The sequence below is a fragment of the Alligator sinensis genome, unplaced genomic scaffold (assembly GCF_000455745.1).
Source record: "Alligator sinensis unplaced genomic scaffold, ASM45574v1 scaffold225_1, whole genome shotgun sequence".
Classification (NCBI taxonomy): Eukaryota; Metazoa; Chordata; order Crocodylia; family Alligatoridae; genus Alligator; species Alligator sinensis.
In genome coordinates, this window is record NW_005842180.1 from 629,489 (window position 1) to 648,105 (window position 18,617).

The following is an 18,617-nucleotide window of genomic DNA, read 5'->3' on the forward strand; positions in this document are numbered from 1 at the left end:
ACATATTTTCCAGGGACAATTGAGACTAACTTGAGTTAATTGCTATTCATGATGCTTGTGTTAAATGATTGTTCCAGCTAGTTTTATGCAAGTCAAAACCCTGCCTGGATTAAACTGGCCAGTATGTTTTTAGCCTATGGCAGCAGTGCCCAAACTTTTTGGTCCACAGGCCAGGTGACTAGTGTAGGGTGGATCCACAGGCTGGGTCCATGCCATGGGCCCCATACAGCACACATGGGGCCAAGACCTGATCTGGTGCATGCTGGATCATGCCCCAGTCCTCCAAATCCATATGGTAGCTACACCTGTGGTCCCAGCCCTACATGGGATCAGGCCTTGTCATTCCATCCCCATGCATTCTGGGTTGGGCTAAGTTACTGTGCGTTCTCCAGGTCAGGTCAGGCTGCTGTACATCCTCTAGATTAGGCCCCACCACTTCCCTCCAGCCCCATGCTCTCTTGATTGGGCCAAGCCGCCCCACATGCACAGAATTGGGCCCTGTTGTTTGCCACCACCCAGGCATGCTCTGGATCAGACCAAGCTGCTTGCATGTGCAGGATTGGGTATAGCATTGGGCCCTGCCACCCCATCCCCATGTGTGCCTGATGGGGCTCCATCTCCCTCCCCTGTGTGGGCAAATGGGATCCCATGATCTGGGCCATGTCATCTGACCCGTAGGGCTTAGAAATTTAGCAGTAGAGGAGCAGTGACAGCGTTAATTGTCACTGCTTTCCACTTTTCCCTCCCCATCAAGTTTCCAGACCCCTGGCACAATCAGTCCTAGGTCAAATGAGAGGTCTATGTCCAGCCATAGTGTTTCTTATCTGTATATTCTAAAGTGTTTTTATGAATACAGATAAGTATCATTAACTCCATTTTACAGATGTGGAACTAAGACAAAGTGGGATTACAGTAGTTTGCCTGAGATGACAGAGAGAAGAGTGTAGGTTTCTAAACTAGTTGTTTAGTGCCCTCTTCAGTAAAGCACATTGTTTATTTGACTGGCTATGTATACATCCATGTTTACTGTGTATTTGCTGCTATATTTATAACTGGTAATGGCGTAAGTACTGATGAGACATTTCCTGGTTTTGTTTTTTCAGATCTCTCTTGCTTGCTGAGCTTGAAAAGGAAGAGAAAGAAAAGGACTGGTATTATGCTCAACTTCAGAATCTGACCAAGAGGATTGATAGTCTCCCTCTTACTGAAAATGTAAGCAATTACAATAATAACATAGTCTGTTATGTACCCAGTGCTGTGATGCGTATGTAAATCTTTTGTATATTATAAACTAGGTAAAATTCTTTCCAACAGAAATTTTAGTATAATCTTTCTTGTGTTCCAAAATGTATACACACATTTTTTTAAACTAATAAAATAGCACTAGTACCAATAACTCCCTGCGTTCAGACACTACAAGAAAAAATCCAGGGATTCAGTCCCTCTTGCTATGAAGGGATTTGGCAACATCACATATAGTTACCTGAATGACGTATTTTTATTCATTTGAAAATTGCCTTTAACTTTGAAAATCTGTGTTGTGTTAGCCAAAATTTTAGTTTTGGTAGGAGCCTTTAACCCAGAGTAGTGTTGGAGACTGGGAACTTGAATAAGATGCAGGTATAGTCTGAGCAGATGCCAGAGACCCTCTTGTTTGGTTGGGGTTTTTGGGGAAGGGCTTTTACCACCTGCAATGCCTTCCGGTTGGGGGGGGGGGGGTGTGGAAACTTCACCAACATTTAAATTTTATTATGTATAATTAAGGCCTGTATCAGGAAGTATATTTTCACTTTATTATAATGGTTCTAAAAGTAAATATATAATGGATTGCCAAAAAAACACTCCAATCAACTGCATGCCCAGTCTACTGCATATTTTTGCACATTGTTTCTTCAGTAGAGGGTTTTTTTCTTTCTCTAGACTTTCATCTTTTCTGATGAAAAAATCTCAGGCTGTTTATGAGAGCTTAAAAAAATACCTTTTTATATACCCTCAAAGCAGGGGGTGTGAAAGATCTAGCCCATAGAGCGCTATTGTTGGCCCATAGAACTCCTAGAGAGGGCAGGGTGAGTTGGGGAGGGGCCTATCTCCAAAGTCCAGTACAAAGCATCCATGCTTTTAGCTATGTTGACAATATAGTGTGCATATACACAGGTTTATGGGAGGAGACATCCTGTGCAGATACTTGCATAGCCAGTGCTGGGCTCCCAAGAGAAAGGCAGTGCCCTGAGCAGGGGTGGCACTAGGGGAGGCTTGGGGGGCTATAGCCACCCTAAAATTCCCTGTAGGCTCCCCTCCTAGTGCCATTGCCTCCTGCCTCGCTCAGCTGAGCCCACCATGCTGCCGCCCTCCTAGCTGCCCCCCCCCCCTGAGCCCATAGAGAACAGCCTGCCCTCGCCTTGCACGCAAATCTGGGAGGACACATGCCTCCCCTGGAGGTGTGTGTAGTGGATGGAAGCCACCCCCCACACCCCCTTCCCAGCCCCTCTCCACCCCATTCTTAGCCCCGGGGTCACATTCACCCCTCTGGCTGGACAGCACCTGCCCCAACTTCACTCCCTCCTTCACTGTGGGGGCCTCAATCTGCCCCCTCCACCCATGCCCTTTCTTCCCCACAGACTTACATAGCTGAAGTGATCAGAGCTAAACATCCTTTACTGTTGATATAACCAATAAACTTTATCACTACATTTGTTTTTTACTGTCAGTTGTGGACCTATGCACAACATTTTTATAGAGTCATGATCTGATTTATCACCATATTTGTACTTGATTATGCTAATTCTAGGAGTAGGAATAATGTTTTATAATGTTTGGCTCTTTTATTATATTTGCATTTCTGTTATTTTTTGCTTAAATCTATATTATGGTTGTATGTCTGTTATGTTGTTTCAGGAGCGTGGCTTTCAGCCAGAATCCTTAATAAATTGAAATTGAAAAATTGTAGGCTTAAATAAAATATAAAATGAATCTTCATACAATATGCATCTTAAATGCAATTTTTCCTGTATAAAGAAGTTTAATCAACAAATTGTTTTTGTTATCAATCCTGAAATTGACTCTCCCCCCTCATTTTCCAGGCTTCTAATACTTAGTTTTATGGGTCCTATAAGAAGCCTTGAAAATAAGAAGAGCTAGTTAGTGTCAGAGCTGTTTACACCCGTGTTTTAAGTAGTGCTCCTTGAGGACACAGCAATCTCAGTACTGTGCTATTAGCATTTCTCTTATTTTCAAGACTTTAATAGTTGCCCTGTGACAGCTGCTTCCCCTGCATTCTACCTGGTACAGTCAAAGAGACTACAGCTAGTCACAAGATAAATAGTTACAGTTAACACACATTTCTAGCATTCTTTGTTTCCCCCCTCTCCCTTACTGCTACTCTTTTTTCTTTAAACCATAAGTTACAAAGTAGACACTGAAGCTGAAAAATGCCATGCATTTAGCAGCATGTGCCCTTAACTGGTTTACATTTACATAATGTAAGTAATAGACAACAAATTGGGACTGACATTATTGTGCAGTTAGGCAAAATTAGTATTTATCTGATGTATGTTGAATATACTGTAGTAGTGCGTTAGTACTTTAATAAACCTTCTTGATGCACTGTATAGTCCTTCCATAATGCTTAAAATGGCTTTCAGAAACATTTAGGCTTGGTACAGACATTCAAAAAGCCTGAGGCAGAATAAATCTGATTTATGTGGTTTTCTGTAAACAGTGTAGTTTAGTGGTGAATAGAACACACATTTGCCTGGGGGTGGGGGCCACAAATCTTAGGGAGAGTTCTGCCATTTTAGGTACCTGGTCTTATAATCTAATCTCCTTTATGTAAATATGCAAGTTGCCTGTCTTTTGGCACTTTCATGCTTTTCCCCCCAAGAGATATAACTCCTGATGTTCTTTATGCAGTAGATCTTTTAAAACTCACTTAGCATTTATCTTGTATAACTTCCACTTCTGAAGTGTCATGTACTAGGAAGCACTGACTTCACTCAAAATTAAATATTTTGTGCATTTCAGCTGATGTGCATAGCTAGAGATCAAGATAATCAGCTGCATCAAAGGATGTTGTTAAATAAACAAATCTGTGAAAAAACATGGTTTGCTGGACTTGTTAATTTTCCAAATGATTGAATAATTATTACCTGTGCACTTCTGAATATAAGATAACATTTTTAGCTGAAATAATTGCTCCTAGAGTAAAGCATGAGGAAGTTACAGCTAAAAACTGATTTTATTTCTGGCTTTTACTATTTCTATTAATCTTCAAAAGAGAGAGTTTTAAATATACATTAGGATGTTTAAAATTAGATATGCTGATATCTTGGAGAACATACTTTGTAAAATGTTTCTTCTCTTAAAGTCTGGTGTGGCTGTATGATCAAATATGTCTAACAGTAAGTAGTAAAAGTACAGTATTTTAGAGGTAGATTAATATCTTTGGAGTCTTTTTTTAATACTGAATTAATGGCGCACAGAACAAATTTTCTGATGGTATGCTGTTTTAGATATGGATGAGTAAGTGTTCTGTGCATGTGGCAGTGTGATTTTTTTATGTTGGTATATTATGCATAGACAGGTGAAAAACCTTCTCTACAAATCGCATATTGGCTGATATTATATGTTCTTGTTTATAACTTACCTATATTTTAAAAGGTCCTGTATTCAGACTTTGTTTGAGTTTATTAAGTTTTAGCATAGAATACATTGCTCTGCTTTTGTTCAAAAAGCATAGAGCTCGTCTTCCTTGTTTGTTGAAATCTTTTTTGTTTTGGATTTCAGTTCTCCTTGCAAACAGACATGACCAGAAGGCAATTAGAATATGAAGCAAGACAAATCAGAGCCGCCATGGAAGAGCAACTAGGTACTTGTCAGGATATGGAGAAACGGGCACAGGTAATGTTTTGCCAACTGGCTTTACTGTTTAAAGTTAAAATGAATGAAAGGAATCTGATTTTTATTAAATTACTTGTGGTTGTATCTTTGAACTGCTCATGGTTGAGTGTTTTTTTCTGTTTAGTATACTGTCTTAAAAACAAAAATGAGAATCAACACAAGTTTTATTAAAGACGAAGGAAGCAGGAAAGGAAGGAAGGAAATGTCACTCTCACAGTTTATTCAGTCTCACGAGCAGTTCTGGGAACTCCTGAGATTTAGAAAAAAATAGTTCACAAAGAAAGAATTTTTTAAAATATTGGCCTGTGAATATTTTAAACTAAAATTGTTGCAATTTTAATTTAAATAAGATGTAAATGAAATTTTCTTTATTTCTGCTCTGTACTATTTCTTATTTACTTAGTACTATTAAATATAAAATAAAATCAGTTACTTTTTTTTTTAACTCCATCACTAAAATATATGTTTAAGGACTCATCTTTAAACCCAGATATATAAAAAAAATATATCCACATTTATCATACCATAAATCTGTTTACTCTGATGGAGAGTAATGAGTGCATATATAATTATGTAATCACATCCTGTCACCCATGTTTGAAAATATAAATTGAAAGTAGCTGTGTGGTACCAGAAATGAAATAATTGATTGCTGACTATTAACGCAAACTGTTGTGTGTCTGTTAGCATACGTAATTCATTACTACTATTTCAGCTGCTTCAGAGTAATCAGCTAAGCAGACTAGCTTTGCTTTCTTTTGACTGAGTTCAATCCAGGTGAATTCTTTTCAACAAAATGTGCTCTTTTATTTTTGTTTTCTTCACTGAACTTGCTTTAATACAGCATGTGGTTACATAGGAAATAATTCTAATTAATTAGCTGCTTAATTGAAATTTAAGGTAGCTTTTCATAATGAGCCATGTAAACAACTAGTAGGATTTTACTGAAACCTTTTGTGATGTCTTTGAAAGAGAGATTCATTACCTTTTGGTCCCTGAGGTGTGCAGGTTAAGGCTGTAAGGGAAAGCAGTGCAAAACCAGCTTCTGGACTGCTGAGCAGGCTTCCCTGTTGCTCACAGTACAGTAAGCTGAAGTAAGTTGAGATAGTAATGGTGTCTGGTGGCCGAACTTTTAGAAACACTGAAATGTCTTACTCCTACTAAACAGGAGTAACCAAAATCTTTAGGGCAGGGGAGGGAGCAGTGACGAGGAAATCCCTGTGTGGCCCCACTGTCCCCAGCCATGCCGTGTCGTGTCTGGAGGCCACGGAGGGGGGCGGAAGCAGGGCAGAAGCCTGAGCCTGCATCTGTGTCTGCTCCAGGAGTGCATGTGGCAGCGGGGAGCCAGCCCTCCTCCTCCCCCAGACAAGCCACCCGTGGCCCCGTCCTGCTCTAGACCTGCTCATTGCGAACCCGGGCCCCAAGCCCCACCTGGCTGGGCAACAGCCTCAGCCCTGCCCAGCTCCCTCTCCCCTCCGCTTACCTGCTGCAGCTGCTCTGCAGGGTGCCTGGGGCCATGTGCATGTGCATGTCCATGCACATAGCACCTCCCTGTCTCGCCACCTTACTCCTGCTCCCTCTCAGCTCCCTGCAGACTGGAACTGCCAGCCTGTAGGGAGCCCATTGCAAAATGGCAAAATCTGCAGGTTTCTCTTGTAAAACAAGAAATCTGCATTTGCCTCTGGTAAAAGGTAAAATCCATGGTTTACTTAGTTTTTCCGTGGGAGATGGAAAACCTGGATCCCTGCTCATAAAGATTAAATTATCTCTTTAATAGCTACTCCCTTTCCTGCTCTTTGTTTTTCTGCAGGGAATTAACAAGGGAGAGCTTAGTTCATGAAGACACTTAAAATATTCAGTGTCCTTTTGATTGTCATCACAGTGCCATTTTTACAAGATTAGGAAGAAGGAGGAAGATATGTGCATGTGCACTAAAACTTATATACCTTTTCTCTGCATTCTTTATGAATTTTTTAGAGATACTGCAATTGAAAATGGTTAAACGTTATAGATGATTGGCAGTAAACCTGTGGAAAATATTCTGAATCCCAGCCCCAAATAATTGGGTAGGTGAGCTCAATGAGCAGGGACTACTTTTTCTTCTGCAATTGGCTGCACATGCATATAGCAGTAAGGCTCAGCATCTTCATGAATGCATTGCTAAGTAAATAGTTTGGAATTTGGTCCAGGAAGGCCTATATTGGGGCCTATCTGTACCTTAAATTGACTAGGCACATTGCTTATGTCCATCTGCTTCAACAGGAATGCTCAGCTTTGCCAGAGTTGGCTTGGGGAGCCTGACTTTTCACCATCTATACATGTCCATAACCACCATCTGGTTATAATCACCATAGGGACAGGCTTTTATTAATGTACAATATCTAGCACAATGTACTCTCCAATTCCAGTAAAGAAGTCTGGAATGTTAATTTATTCAACGCTTGATCAAGTCTGAAATACCTTATGCTAAAATACAAGGAATCTCTGAACAAAAATTAGAGAAGCAATATTTTTATGTATATACACAAAATATACTCAAGGAAACTGTGGCAATAAGGCTTGCAAAGAGGGGCCCAGATGATCTAAAGGCTTTCTTCACCACAGCTGATTGAAAAGGGATAGCATCCTAGTAGCCATCTAAACAATGGGACATCTGTTGGCCCTTATGGAACAGAGCTGTACACACCATGTACTGAGACCTGGATGGAGTGGTAGCACATGACTGCAACCAGTTAAAAGTGAGTACCAACACTACCTCAGTATAAGAGAGGACATTTCAGACATCAGTTGACAGAATAGAAATAGCCCCAGGGAACCCCAAAACAAACTGGATTTCTGGCTTTTGAGCGTCTGTGGTTGAACCAGTTGGTCCACGTATTCCCAATATGGAGGTAGGGGCTGAAATATCAGTCTGGCACTTGAGCCAAGCTAATCCAGCCAAATGGAGAACTATAGTCATCGTCTGCAGTCCCTTGATATGAGGATGACTGTCTTCCAGTGAAAAAAGAAGTAATTGTAGGGTCTGCACATGGCCAAGGAGGCTGATCTGAGATCCCCATGTTTGACTGCAGACATGGTTAACAGTTTGGGGAAGTAGTAGCAGATCCTGGTGGTGTCAGATCACAGATCTTTCCCTTTGTCTCTCTTGCCTATCCACCTCAGTAGGGAGGCAAGTTTGCTTAAAGTGATTAAGACCTTGTTGTACATTACAGCACACCATTCAGTGCTCAAGTCTCCCAGGTACTGATGTTTATACTGCATTTCTTCAGATTGGTCTTTAAAATGTCCTTGAATCTCTTCTTTTGTCCACCTCTGAAGCAGTAACTATCAGTGAGTTGGGAGTATAGAACCTGGTTTGGGAGCCAGTTGTCAGGCAGGGTTCTAATCTTACGATGGTGGAAGGCACAATTTAAGAAATGTCCAAAGACAGCTGGCAGATTTTGTCCAATTTGAAATATTATCATTATGTTTACTTTAATAATACTTTAATAATACTTTAATATTATATTATTAAAGTATAATTAATACTTTAATAATACTTTAATACTTTAATATTATCATTATGTTTACTTCAAGTAGGAGAAATGCTGAACATTCTCCAAGGATTGCCCTCTGGTTGTAATGTGTGGAGGATGAGCTGGTTAGTTTGGGGTGCACTCAGTTTTCATTTTCACAAAGTTGACATTGAATACAAACATTTCATATGCTTCACAGAAGCCATCAAGAGGGACCTGGAACTGTGGGGGCGCATTCAACACAATTGTCAGCATACTGAAGATCAGAAATGGAGGCGAGTGTTGGTGCAATCACCAACACTCCAGTTCTAATAGTGAAAGGATCCATTTCCAAGCCATTGCTTAGGACGGGTGCTGTAATGTCATCATGAAGAAGTCTGATAATTGTTACAACTTTGGCAGGTATCCAAATCTCATCAGATGTTCTATATGGCCTCTCTGCTGACTGAATCAAAGGCTTTAGGTCAGGCGGCCATGTAAAGGTCTTAATGTATCTCACAGCACTTCTCTTGCAGCTATCTAGCAACAAAGATCATAAACACTGTACCACTAAATGGTCTGAAACCACACTGGAAGTCAAGTAGAATCTTCTCAGTGAGGAAAGTGAGTCTATTGAGGAGAAAGCAAGCAAGAATCTTCCAAGCTATGGACAACTACACCACAATAATCACTGCAATCTGATCCATCTCCTTTCTTAAACATGATAATGACACTGGCATCCAAGTTACTGGAAATCTGTTCATGTTTCCATAGTGTAGTTGATGAAAGCATGTTTCTACCTTGCTTATAAATTTTAGCTGGTATTCTATCAGGGCCACATGCTTTGCTGTTCTTCACCTACTTAATGACTTTCAAAACTTTCAAATAAGTTGGTTAATCTATAAGATAGTCTTTAATGGGATGTCATGGAATGGCTTTGATTGTATTGTCTCTGACATTAGAAGTGAAAGACAAAGGGCCATGAGATGTTTGCTGATGCCAGTTGGGCATTCTGGCATCTGAGTAATAATTTTGGTCTTAATAGCAAAACCAACACCATGGATGTGTCCCTTTTTCATATTTTCTTTTACCTGCCACCCCCCCCAAAAACAAACAAACAAACAAACAAAACAAAACAAAACAAAATGGAGAGAGAGAGGGAAGTAGCCACCACCATTCTCTTCCTCATGACTTGTCCCTCTTCTGCATGTCTGGTTTCATTAGCCTCAGTTCTCTAACCACAAGTACTTTCCTATGCTCGAGACAGTCCCTGTCAGGGTTGTCCATCAGGATGCTGACATTCCAGGCTGCAAATTTCATTACTTAATTTGGACCACAGATAGCATGATCCCACTGGATGCAGTTGGCCAGTCAGGTGAAGTGAGATGGACTATGTTTAGGGCACCTTTTCCAAGTTCCTCCCCATACTGAGTGAGGAGTAGATCCTAAATAAGCCTTGTCAGTCATGATTGCAGCTACTGAATTGCATATCTATCTTAGGTTCAAGTACAAAATGACCATCATACAATCATTGCCTCCATGGAGATCCATGACTAGGGGCTTTGGGTAATCACAAGCACCTGTCCCATTGCCACTTGGCCACTGCTATAGGACTTGCTGTTGATAGGAAGACCCCTGCACATGTCTTCTTTTAACATGGGGATAGCATTATGCATCAGCAGTCACATGAAACTTTGTGGGAAGGAAACTGTAATCTAATGGCAGGGAAACCTAGACAACCAGAGGTTTCATCCACCTTTGCAGCCATTGTGAAGTATTTCTCTTTATCCACGTGCTCTGGCACTGAAGACTTATTTTCATGTTTGGAGAACTCTATGGCAGCTGCCAGAATGCCATGGAAAGGGGAGATGAATTGGAGCTGAGGGAAGATCTAACCAAGAAGTCCAGTGATGAAGGCCCAACCCCTCAGCTGTGTGTGTCCTCCTCCATGGCCTCTGGTGGGCAATGAGGAACCTAGCTAGATGTAACAGGGAAACCAGAATGTCTGAGGCCTGAGCCTGAACAAGAATTCCCTAGGTCATCTGCAATCCCTTTACAAGGAAAATCAAACTGTAGAAAGAGGAACAACATTTGGGACATGGCTGCATCCTTCTGATTATGTGCTCAGAGTTTGCTTTTCATGTGAGCATGTAAGTTACATCCCTTCTGCTCCTGCTAAGAGATACCTCGGATGATAAAAATGCTTGCTTTCTTTACAGTGTATTCTTATGGACCCACTTTTTTTTACTGTGTATTTTGCAGTAAATTTCTGGTAGCACTTAAGGAAACTCAGTTTTGGGGCAATTTCAGTCATATATAGAATCTAAGATGTTAGAGCTGGAAATAACCTTCTGGACCATCTATTTGTCATTCTTCCAGTTCAAGATTGTTTTTGAATAAAACATTTTTCTAGTGTTTAAGATAAGTTTTCTATTCTTTTGATCCAGTGAGTGATTATCTGCCTTTCTTATGTTGTAATGATGCCTCTGTGAGTGCCACCTAAAATTGCACTGATCTTCTCCTCTGGCATATGTAGCATTACAAATTCAAGGCTAATTTACAGTCCACTAGTTTGTAGCTTTGTCTCTCCCACTAAATATTAATATTTAAATACTCAGATGCTCATTAGATGTTCAGATATTAGCTGCCTTGTTTCTAAGATGACTTTCATTCTGTATATTCTTTTCTCTATGTATTTCTATAGCTTTGTTCCTTTGTATGCTTACTGTTTCTTTGACATTTACAGTTCTCAATTTATGGTTCTATTCACTTTCACTTTCAGATCATTAATTAAGATAAGTAAGACTAGATGCAATGCTGATCCCCTGCAGTAACCACTACACAAACAAAACACTTTTTTAGTACAGCATTATTAACTGTCATTCAGATATTATGATCTGTGTTTTTTAGTTATGTAACATATTTAATGTTGGAAAATCCTATAAGTTTCAGCTTTTTATTTCTATCCCATTATTATTGACTTACATCAATCTTACGGTGTAAGATGATAGCTATAGTATAACTGTAAAACAGTTTTGCAGTATGTTACATATTTTTACGCATTGGTTTTCCCCGCCCCCATCCAAGAAGCATAGCACATGATCTGAGCCTGCAAGTATTATATTCTACAACATAACTGTTTGCAAAATTCTAGGTTTCTAAAATATACTACTTAATTATCATGATTGCAAAAAGGTGGTGGGAAAACATAAATTGACTAAATTGTATTAAAAGGTTTCAGTAAAATCACAAAAAGTAGCAGCAGAAAATCACCTTTTTATTTATCCTGCAAACTCTTTTGGGAAAAGTCCTTTATTTATTATGTATTTACAAAGTGCCTAGCATAATGAAGACTTAGTCAATGGGTCCTCATTATTATGAGGACCTTTTTGTCACTGTTCCATAATAATAATACTAGTACATATAAAAATGTCCACAACTCAGCTATTGTAGCTAAAGGTGGGAGTGAATTTCATAGTCAAAGGTTCATTCCTTGAAAATATCCTGATTTCAGGTCTCAGATCTTTAAGTATTGGGGTCTTACCTTGTATGTCTAACCAATAAACATATTCAATTGAGAACACAAGGCCGTTTCTAACCAAACCTCCAGTCAGTCTCTTAGGGATTTATTCATCAAAAATAACACATTGAAATGCATCTGGAAATGAATCAGTAGGCAGTGCAGATTCCAAGCCACAGGTATCATGGTCTTCCTGCAAGAAATCCTTCTAACTAGGTCACTACATTCTATAGTAAATGTCTTCAGAGGACCCTGGTGCTAGCTTCATAGAGTATAAATGCATCAATTGAACAGAAGGCTATAAAAGCATCTAAGAGACTATTTTAAATCCTTTGATTTATAGCAAAAGGCAAGAAAAATTCCTTAATTTGAGTTAACAGATATTAACTCAGCCATTTGTCTTAGATGTTTACACCAACATCATATCTGTTTTACCTGTCTTAAACTTCATCTGAGCCCTAGTATCAACTAGACACTGGGACTGATGGTCTGTTTTGTTAATATGGAAAATTTTGATCAGCAGTGTTGGTCCTGTGTGTGGAATTACAGTTCAAACTTCCTCATTAATCTGTTCATTACTATTATTGCTGCAATAACATGAAGGACTAGGTCTCAATTGGGCTAGGTACTGTGCAAAACTAGAACAAACAGTCTCTTTCCCAAAAGCTTAAAATACAAGTATTCAACAAGAGGCAGACTAAGAGAGGAGGAATGCAAGGAAATAAGACAATATTGGCAAGTATAGCAGGCAGTGGCCTCAGTGTGCCAAATTTCTCTCATTTTTTTGTAGATACTGCCTTCTAAGAAAGAATTCAAGATAGGATAATTACGTAGTTTTGTAGATGTTTATGGACAACAGGCAGAAAAGGCACAGTGCTGCATACTTGACAAGTGGAAGTTGGAGGCCAGCTTGGAGGTGTGACTTGATGTTTTGATGGAGAGTGAGAGAGAGTATAGAGTTGGGATAGGTTAAGACAAGCATATATTATGTTTAATGCAATAGAAATGGGGAAACCACTTGAAGGCTTCAAGTGATGTTGTCAAAGTGAAGGATTAGGAAAAAGATCTTTACACAGCATTCTGAATGAGTAAAAGTGGGGAAAGACTGAATTTGTCAAGACCAGGGAAATGATTGCTTCAGTAATTGGGACATGAAATGATAAGTGTTTTAGTTGAGTGGATGGATAGGAAAGGCTATATTTTAAAAGGATTAATGTGGAAATTTACGACTAAACTTAATATTATGCCCAGGTTACACAAACAAGACATTGTGCTTCCCAGTGATCAAGAAAGGATGAATCAGCTGGGGGAGTTGATTATGAGGTTTGTTTTAGCTATATTGATCTGGGAGAAGGGAAGCTGATATTTTAGTTTAGACAGAAAGAGTCGGGTCTGGGATAGAGCGATCTGAGTCATCAACAGAGAGATGATCATGTGTTTGAGGGACCAAGGACAAAGCCATAGAGAACTTCTCTCAGAAAGCTGGAAAAGGAATGATGAAGATCCTCCAAAGGATGCTCTATCGAGTTTTTAGAGAGGTAGAAAAGAACTAGAAAGAATGGTCACAAAGGCCAAGAGAAGTCTTTGGCAGCTGCTGTGAATACTGATTAAGCTGTGGGGTGGGGAAGAGAGCAAAATATAACTCTCTTTTATGTGAATGTGGATTACTGTACTTCACCGGAAGGCAAGGTAGAGAGGCACCTTAGGGCCTTTATGTACATACATTTTTGATTAATCGAGTGTTCTCTGCACTACGTCACATGCAGTTGTATAAATGGCATAGTGTACATCAGCACGCAGAGAATGGCAGTGGTGCACTTTTGAACTAAAACACCTTCAGTGTGTTTTAGTTCAGAAGCACGCTGCCAACATTTTCTCAGTGCTGACTTGTATTTTGCCATTTATACAAATGCGTGCAGCCGGCGTTGCGGCACAAACATATGTACGAATGCCCTTTAAAGACCAGTTCTTTCAGCAAGGCACAAGCTTTTATAGATGACATCCTACTGTGTCAGATGCTATGACTAAAATACCTGAGCTGTGAAGGAAGACTAGAACAATACTGATCCAGTATCCACCGATGCAACTAATCCTATCCTTGCTCTTCTGGTCAGATTTTAGTGCCACTTTGGATTTTAATTTTTTCCGATCTTAAAAGAAAGTAAAAAAAAAACCCCATTAAACATAACTTATTAATAAATGTAAATAAAATACTAGGTATTTTGGAACAAAATGTAACCGAACAGTCCTTGGTATAGTGTCTGTTATTCTCAGAATGTGGGTTTTTGTTGGGGGGGCGGAGTTGTACATCTGAGAAATTCAGACATTTTAAAGCATATTTTCTATTTGATTTGATTCTGTTTTTGTCTCATAGCTCCTTCATGCCTAGTTTGAATTTGTGGAATTACTTATTTGTAACTTTAGTTAAGATAAAAACATTTTTCTCAAATAAAGGACAGTTTCTGAATGTGTCACGTGAGATCTTGTATCTATCTACATATTGGTGTAACAACTAAAACAAATAAGGGAAATGGCTGTGCTTTACATAGTTTTGTATGCCATCTTTCTTTCTTTGATTGTTCTTAGCATTATTTTTTCTTCTTTGTTTTAGGTTTTTTCCTTTTAGTTTTCCTACAACATAAACAGTCGCAAGGAGTATGGCTTTATATATTACTTGCTTAATTTTTCCTATTTAACCGAAAAGTTATTCCCCTCATGTATAAAAATTGATTTTAAAATATTAGGAAACAGAGGACACCTGTGTTTGCAAAATGTTGTTAGAATTAGTGAGTTTGAAAAAGAAAATGTCAAACGCCAAACAAAACAGCAGCTGTTTTAAAACATGAACATATTATATCACAAGCACAGAGGTACCATGTCATTTTTAGGAAAATTTACTGGCTACAATATTTTACCCAGAATTTTATTTTAAGGACAGTGTCAAAGCTAAGAAGAATCAGAGAGTTTCTGCTCTGGTATCTAATATTAAGAATCAATATGTGACAGCTGTTCCATTCTTGAAACAAAATATGTAGCATCTATGTTAAGTGTAGAAAAAATTGTGTCAGATGCATCTCTGTTGTGACAGATAAAGGCTATATAACAGCGACTCTGATAAGTTCCCCCTGGAAAAGCTATAGCATCAGTAAAGCTCCCTCTGCTGGACATCCAACAGGCCTGCTGGTGTAGGTCTACCGTAGATTTTTAATCTTCTAGAACTCAAATGATTAGCTCTGTTTTGCATCCCTGGGTACCATCTTGGGATGCAGATCCTCCATCTAGCACCCCCTGACAACTTTTGAGACCCCCCCAGTCTGACTTTAATACCCCTGTAGCTAGTAATGTCAGTTGCTTAAACACATCCTTCCCAGAACACCAACACTATGGGCACTCTACATTCACAGTTTACCTCTCAATAGATGCGTAATTAAATTGTGTAACACAAACTGACTTTTTAAAAGGTTCCATGCCACAGATCCAAACAAAAGAATAAAATATATTAATTTTCCCTCTTTCAGTTTCTCATCACTAGTGAGAATGCTTTGGACTTTGGCCAGAAACATTTTAGCAGTCCCTTCTCCTCCTTCCCTCTTGCACATGATTTCTCCGGTGGAAGATTATGTCCCTCTCTTTAAATTTCATTTCAAGGGCCAAATCAGTTCTAAATTCTATTGGGCAAAGCCTAGTAGTCAAATTTCAACTGAATTGAGCTTAATCATTCACTGTATGTGGCTCTTCCACCAGGCAAGTATCCTCCCTCCCAGACCCATCAGTCTTGGGATTTGAATATTCCCCAAATCCATGGCAGGAATCCTGTGTGCAAGCCCCAAACCCAGAGGCCATAGGATTCAGATGCTCCCTAGTCTTGTTTGCTCCTACCCAAAAGGCTGAGGAGCAAGCCATGGGGGAAGCATGAACGTTGTCCCCTATTGCCACAAAATTGTGCAGTCGAGTTTCCTGCATTCAAGGAAGCTCTCAGGGATCAGTCTGCTTGGAGTGCAATAGACAAGTCTAAGCCTGGAGAACTGCCTTAGGGAAATCACAGGGGTTAGACTGTTCAGAGTGCAAGGGATGAGCTTCACCCTGGGAAAACCACCCCCTGGATTATTGCCAGCTATCTGCTTGTATGCTTGTAGATTCTTCTCTCTCCCTCTCTCTCTCTCTCTCAAATGTCTATAAGCAAGCTCGTTCTTTTACAACCTCCCATCCATCTCCTTTGTCATGTGACATCCAGTCAGTTTAGTTACAAAATTAAAATCCCCCACCAGGCAATCCATCACATAATTACCATTTTGCCTGGATAGACTATTTCTGAGAAGTAGCAAACTCTTGTCTTGGTATGCCTTCACTGCATAGAGGGCTTCTAAGGTTTTATAATCCTCCTTTATTAGTTCTATGTCACCATCTTTTGGTTTTCAGTCCAACTTGGGTGTGGATACAGGGAAAGTTTGGAGCCCTTTCAAAAGGGGAATTTTCAAAAGAGCAGCAGCTGTTACCTTATGCACGAAGGGGCTGAGAAGGATTCAAGTGCAGCAAACCCCTCCAACTTTTAATACTCCTTCCAGGGTTAAAGCTGGAGTGCATTTGAATTGTTCTCTGTTTGTTCGCACATAACAGTTAGAACATAGCAGCCACTGCCCTTTCTCCAAGCAGTTTGTAGGTCTGCACCTCTTGTAGTAAAGTGAAAAGGCAAATTAGGCCTCATATTCAAAATGAAGTGTGCAGACTGCTGCAGATATACACAGAATTTCCAGCATTAAAACAATTCATCAGCCATACACAAGAGTTCCCAAATTGTTACAGCAGCTGAAAATAATTATTGGAAGTTATTCAGCACATTTTATGCTCAAACCACTCTGCAAAAATAAATCCTCACAAAAGCACTATTAGGCATTGAAAGTATCTAGTTTTATCCCTATTTTATGAATACAGCAACTGAAACAGATGAGTAAAGTAATTCACTCAAAGATGCACAAAATAACAGTTAATATGCATCTTGTCAGACTGTAGCTTTGTGTTAGTTTATTACTAGATCCAAATTAGTGTTGCTTATAATAATTATAATAATAATAATAATAAAGCAGATGCACGCCATATTCAATGAACCTTTTTCATACATGTGTGTTTTTCATGGTTCTGAACTTTAATGAACTTCTCATACAAATGAAATCTGTTTTCCAGCCAGCAGTTATTCATGAACTTTTTTCATAGTGTCACTTTTCAAAATAAATATTTATTCTTTACAAACTACTTATCCATTGAAAAATTGTTCCTTTTCAGGTGAGAGTGGCAAGAATTCAGCAAATAGAGAAGGATATACTTCGTATACGACAGCTATTGCAGTCACAAGCAGCTGAAGCAGAGGTGAGCAAGCGATTTTTGGATTAGAATTTGCTTTTTCCATTATTATTAAATTTGACTAATGTTATCATTTGCCTTCTTTTGATTAGAGGTTCATTTATATTTTTTAATTAAAAAAACTAAAAAAAATAACCCACAGCATCTTAAGTGAGTGCACTGTATGTGCACTATTGTATTTTTATCATATTGATTTAATAAATTATATTGGCTTCTGACTATTGACTTAATAAACAACAAGCTGTTATGTTGCTTTAATCTACCCCAGAGACCAGCAACCTTTTACAAGCTGCAGGCCAAAACAACCTGGCTCCAGTCCAGTGCATGCCAGGCAGCTGTGTGGGGAGCTTTCCCCACACCCATGCCAGGACCAGGCAGCTGGGAGGGGAGCTGCACCCACACTGCTACCACTGCTACTCCCAGCCTTCCTGCTCCCTGGCTCTGGTGCAGGTGCAGCTTCCAGCCAGTGGGGAGCTACACTAGGGTTGGGAAGCTGTAACCTGTGTCTGCTTCTGCTACTTTTTCCTGTTCCCCAGGCACTCCTCCCTCCCCCTGCACCCACACCTGGGGTGTGGGAGAAGACTGGTAGTGTGGATACAGTTTACAGATACCTGGTGCCAGTTCAGCTCCCCACTGGCTGGAAGCTGCACCTATGCCACAGCAGGGAAGCAGAGGGCTTGGGAGAAGCAGCAGTAGTTCAAGTTGAGCTCCCACCTGTCTGGCCCTAGTGTGGACATAAGTACCCCCTGCACACACACCACCCTCCCCGCCCTCCCTCCCACACTTGCTGCTGATGCACCACCGCAGATACCTGGTGCACATTGGATCAAACATGGGAGGGCAGGGAGAAGCGGCAGCAGTTGCGACATAGATCCTTGCTGTCAGCTCTGGCATGGGCACAGGCAGAGCCCTTAAGGTTCATAGCCAGATTCAGCCCACAGGTTTAATGTTGCTGATCCCTGATCTACAGAATGGATACTTCTTGCTTTAAAAAAATTGTGGCTTTATGAATTAGTTGTTGGAAGATGTAATTATAGCCTCTAACTTCCTAGAATGTATAGTTCAGGTACATAGGCAGACAAGGTTCCTTGGGTGAATTTGATATCTTTTATTAGACCAACCCAAATAGTTGGAGAATATTTATCTAGTTCAGGTACATGTTTTCTTTTTAGTGAGCTGAAGCTAGAGATACTAGACTGTTGTCTATGCCTCTACTTTGTTATTGAGCCAGGGAACAACCTGGGAATAATGTGTTGCTTGAAAACCTAACTTCTAGGATGTTTGAAGAGACAAAACTGCAGTACCTTACAAAGGGGGTGAATTATATTTAAGAAATAATTGTAATAGCT

The 18,617-nt window shown here is 39.8% G+C and overlaps 1 protein-coding gene and 1 pseudogene across 10 annotated transcripts in view; one reads left to right on the plus strand and one right to left on the minus strand.

The window, feature by feature from the left end:
• The window catches only part of APC (APC, WNT signaling pathway regulator), a 163,516-nt gene that overhangs the window by 96,043 nt on the left and 48,856 nt on the right, over positions 1–18,617 (plus strand). For 8 of the 10 annotated variants that reach the window (XM_025207076.1, XM_025207075.1, XM_025207077.1 and 5 more), the window contains 3 exons: positions 1,104–1,212; positions 4,783–4,896; positions 17,191–17,274. In XM_025207076.1, the coding sequence (XP_025062861.1) occupies positions 1,104–1,212; positions 4,783–4,896; positions 17,191–17,274 (307 nt within the window). Of the gene's footprint in view, positions 1–1,103; positions 1,213–4,782; positions 4,897–17,190; positions 17,275–18,617 lie in introns of those variants that run through there. The other 2 variants (XM_025207080.1, XM_025207081.1) reach the window with 1 other exon arrangement.
• Positions 15,812–15,952, minus strand: LOC112550691 (annotated as a pseudogene).